Consider the following 4,466-nt stretch of genomic DNA (forward strand, 5'->3'; position numbering starts at 1 on the left):
ACATGTCTTTCTGTGGTTGTGGGGACAAATTTGTGTTTGAAACCATCAGTGTGAGGTTATTTTGGCCAGTCGTGAGAGCTTCAAAAGGCTTTCTGAGGGACACCTGCAGTGACTGAGTTCAGTGTCAGGATTACACTCTCTACAATATGAATGAAACTGAAAGTAACGTCCTTTGTACATATTGGAACATGAAGAGCGAAGTACACGCACCAAGCAGCAGGAACATTCAAAAGTTCAACCAGGAATTTTTCTAGTTATTATTATTATTATTGTCATAAACAAACAAGAAAAAAATCTATTGTAGGCCTGTTGTACTGGATTGCATTGGATTGAAACAGATGTAACTAATAAAGTTATATTAACTTTATGTTTGTATCTGTAAGAGGTGTGGGTTTCCCATGGTTAAGTTTTCATGGCCTTAGCTTATTTCGTAGTTCAAGTAATTTATACTAAATACTTCTTCTCCCTTCAGTGGTTGCCAAGTTTTTCCTTGTCTTTGCAGTGGACCTGTGTCCCCTTTGTCTTCATGAACCCCTCCTCCCTGGACATCACCCAGACGGCCCTGAACTACACCTTTCGTGCTCCATGGATCAATAAACTGGAGAGCAAGTTTGCCTGGACGACCATCGATGGTTTCTTATATCTGGTAAAATCAAGAAGATTAATGAGCTAATCTCGTTAAAGTCATGATAGTCGATTTACTAGAGTAAGAAAACAACACTGTTGTTTGAATTCAAAATTTCGAACCTGAATTCAACATGTTATTACAGTTTGAATATTCTTTTTCTCCCCACGTTTGTACAAATGTTCAGATGTCGATCATAAAGTGTCAAACTTTTTTTTTTAAATATGACTGTTTTACTTTCAAGTCACTGGGAAGTCTGGGATACCAGTCCTTCCACCAGAGGACCTTGTCAGCTTCGTCCTCGTCTTCTGCAAAGATGTCTTGCTTTGTTGCTGCTTTCTGTATTCTTATTTTTGGAATACCTCCAATCCTTATTGGGGCAGTGGCTGCATCTACAGGTAAAATAAATAAACTGATGTTTATTCAAAATAATCTGGACTATGATCAGGGTTTAAGAACTCCAGAACTGCTGAGACCTTCGAGAACCTAAAGACAATCAATCAACAGAATGATTAGATTAGAAAGATTAGATCTAAATTCATCAAGGACATAGACTCATCCGCAAGAGTTGAACATTTTTGCTAACTAAATTACAGCTAACATCGGTACAGTTAGTGACCACAGACTGTAAATAAAGATGGACGTAGCCTATGTGACATCACCCGCAGGTTTTTGAGGAGCGGTTTTGAAGCTCAGAGTGAACTGCCCCGCCGTCGCCATCTTGGCAGTGCCTGACTCCGCCCATAACGCCCAGCTAATCCAAAAAGTAGACAAACTAACTAACCCAAGCCCAATTTATTTGCTAGCTAATTAGGTGGTTAGCAAGCTAAGGTATGCATGCCCTCAATCCTCCATAACTTTAGTCCTTAATAAAATGTAAACAGGTGAGTTATATAAACAGGTGAAGGAGGAAATTAGCTCTAGAGACCAAAACAGATTTTGTACCAGGCTGTAAACATGTTTGTTTCTGCTGTAAAGTTGGACATTTTAACATGGGAGTCTATGGGGACTGACTCACTGTTGGAGCCAGACTCTAGTGGTCATTAGAGGAACTGCAGCTTTTGGCCACTTGTTAGTAATATATATCGGATGTTTGGGAGGAACAAACCCAAGCAGTCCAAGTCATGAGAGTATTGTTTCAGACTGACTGTCTTCCATTTGTTTATCCAACCGTCTCCTATCATGTCAGACTGGAACCTCACTTCTTATGGTTCTCCATCTCCCCTGGATCGTGGAGAGGGAGCCATGGTCCTGCCCATCACCCTGCATCACCTCACCCCAAGCTTCATCGCCCTCATTGGTACCGGAGCCATCGCCGCCGCTGTCATGTCATCAGCCGACTCTGCTCTAATCTCCATAGCCTCCATCTTCACCTCCAACATCTACAAGACGATCCTGAGACCTCAGGTGGGGAGAGAGGCTCCGGGAAACCTTGAAGAGTAGAATGTGAAACCTTATAGATTCGTTGCAACTCATTTTTTCATGCTATTTCATTTCTACTCAGGCGTCACAGAGAGAGCTTCAGTGGGTGATCTATGTGTCTGTGGTGGCGGGGGGCCTGGCCTGTACAGCACTCACCAACCTGAAGAACAGTGTCGTAATACTGCTGTTACTTGGTAGCGAGCTGGCCTACATCTTGACCTTCTCTCAGCTCATCTGCGCCCTGTTCTTCAGCATCTCCAACGGTTATGGGGCTGTTATCGGCTGGGTGACAGGGCTGGTGTTGAGACTGTTGAGTGGAGTCCCATTTCTGGGGGTAGCGCCAGTCATACACTTCCCAGGATGCACTCTTGAGGACGGCATTTACGTCCAGTACGCTCCCATTAAGACCATCGCGATGCTTGCTGCCTTTGCTGCCAACTTGTTGTTCTCGTACCTGGCGTCGGTGCTCTTCAACAGAGGCCTGCTTCCTCAGTGGTGGGATGTGTTTGAGGTGAAAGCTCCGCCCTCGCCACGACCGCTTACACCAACAGACGCTGAAGAAGGACACAACAAGATGGAGAAGTTGGATGAGAAACAATCTCATCAAGAAGCTTCAGAGCCGATGATTAGCACCACGTGTTAAATGTTCTCTGTGCGTCAGAATATCTTTACAGTTGATGTTTAAGTGTATGTCTTTAAGGGGATTGACCTACAGATGATGAAGGGTGTCACTGTTTGTCTCTGGTCTCTCTTGTTCCCTCCTCTGGACCTCCTGTCATGATTCCTGTCTCCTGTCTGTTCCCTGCCCATTGACACACCTGTTCCTCATCTGATCCCTGACATTAATTCCAGCCCTTTTTCCCTCAGTCAGATCTCAGGCCATGTCGACACGTGTAGCGACGACTGTCCATTGAAGAAAGCTGCAGAGAGATTTTAAAGTGAACTCTTACCTGTGTTGTGTTTCTACAAAGTTCATTTGAATATTTGACATGACAAGAACAAACCTGCAACTGTGGAACGACGAAAGTAATTTGTAACCACACCCATGTGTCAACTGCTTGGAGCAATAATCAATACAAAATGTGCAGCCTGATGAAATAAACCACACAGGCACATTTTGGCTCCTATAACATGTACACGTCAATCAGAAAACAGGTTGTTACCGGTTCTTTAGATTCATAAACCAAAGTGTTTGATTCTCACTGTCCTCAACACTGTATTTGTATCACCAGCACTTCATAGGAGCTGCAGCTCAAGATAATAGTATTGATTGATATTAAAATTCAAGATGGACACCTAAGACACCAATTGTCACCAACTACACCAACTCTTTTAAATGGTCTAGATTTTATTTCTCTAATGTTTCCAAGGTCCTGTTTTATTGTGTTATATGCATGAATAATGTGTGTTCATGTGAGACTGTGTAACACCTGTCGTGTGTTGCCATTTTGACCTTTTCTGTCTGACAAAACAAATAATGTATAATAAGAGACTTCCTGGATAAATAAAATAAAATAATGTGGCCCCACACCCTCACCAAGCCTTAATCTGCCAATACCTTCATATAATAATTAATCATTTAATTATTCATGTCTGTAAAATGTCAGAACACTGTAAAAGCTCAATTTCCCAGAGAGAGTAGATATATTCAAACTGACTCTTTGTCCAACCATTGGTCCAAAAAGCAGCATCATTACATGTATGAGGCCTGAACCAGCAGTAACTAGTTTGGCATTAAAGTTGGTTTTAAAGTTTTAGTGTTTGTCAGGTGGGAGTGTAAATTTGCTTGAGTTTACCAGGACTGTACTGAGGGCGGCACACCTAACTCCGTCGCCATGGTTACAATAATAAACGCTCATCGCTTGGTTAGGTTCTGGAAAATATGGTGGTTTGGGTTAAAATAAGTAACTTCCTCAACATTACGATGACCTTTGTTGTCATGGTTACTGTATAAGTTTAGGGAGGAGATTGTGGTGGATGGATGAATACGAAACAGGAGAGCAGTGTTCGATTCCCATGTGAAACCAGCTGTTCATATTGTTTCTTTGATCCATGTTGTTGTTATGGTAACCATTCTAAAGTCAACATGCTAACATGCTCACAGTGTTGGGGAAGCTAGCTTTGCACGCTACATCACACTGGAAGAAGCTGAACTACAGCTTAGCTACGCTAGGGAGAAAACAAGTTAGCTTGGAATGTCAGCTTTAGTTTTCTATACAATAACACAAGGTTTATCTATGATGATGATGTCGCCGTGTGAGCGCTGATCAATGCCCGCCCTCGGCTCTTAGACATGGCACTACACAGAGGTCAAGTATGTGGTGGCAGCTGTCTGATGGATGTGTTTCTGACAGGTCTGCGGTCAAAAAAAGATGGCGCCAGTGTGTGTGGCCTGCTGTCAGCTGCTGTCAGCTCTGTT

At 42.7% G+C, this 4,466-nt stretch overlaps 1 protein-coding gene across 1 annotated transcript; it reads left to right on the plus strand.

The window, feature by feature from the left end:
* The first annotated feature begins 372 nt into the window (after positions 1 to 372).
* Positions 373 to 3,583, plus strand: LOC111645456 (high affinity choline transporter 1-like). The gene is made up of 4 exons (XM_023394672.2): positions 373 to 646; positions 870 to 1,023; positions 1,815 to 2,032; positions 2,130 to 3,583. The coding sequence occupies exons 1-4, from the start codon at positions 413 to 415 to the stop codon at positions 2,688 to 2,690; spliced, it is 1,167 nt and encodes a 388-aa protein (XP_023250440.1). The 5' UTR covers positions 373 to 412; the 3' UTR covers positions 2,691 to 3,583.
* The last annotated feature ends 883 nt before the right edge of the window (positions 3,584 to 4,466 follow it).

The sequence above is a fragment of the Seriola lalandi genome, unplaced genomic scaffold (genome assembly GCF_002814215.2).
Source record: "Seriola lalandi dorsalis isolate HSWRI2012SDOR001 ecotype SW California unplaced genomic scaffold, Sedor1 jcf7180002054952, whole genome shotgun sequence".
NCBI lineage: Eukaryota > Metazoa > Chordata > Actinopteri > Carangiformes > Carangidae > Seriola > Seriola lalandi.

Coding starts and splice junctions, on each gene's coding strand:
- LOC111645456 (XM_023394672.2), top strand. CDS start 413: ATGGCCTTAGCTTATTTCGTAGTTCAAGTAATTTATACTAAATACTTC. Junction 1,024..1,814: donor GGCAGTGGCTGCATCTACAG/GTAAAATAAATA, acceptor CTATCATGTCAG/ACTGGAACCTCACTTCTTAT. Junction 2,033..2,129: donor AGACGATCCTGAGACCTCAG/GTGGGGAGAGAG, acceptor ATTTCTACTCAG/GCGTCACAGAGAGAGCTTCA.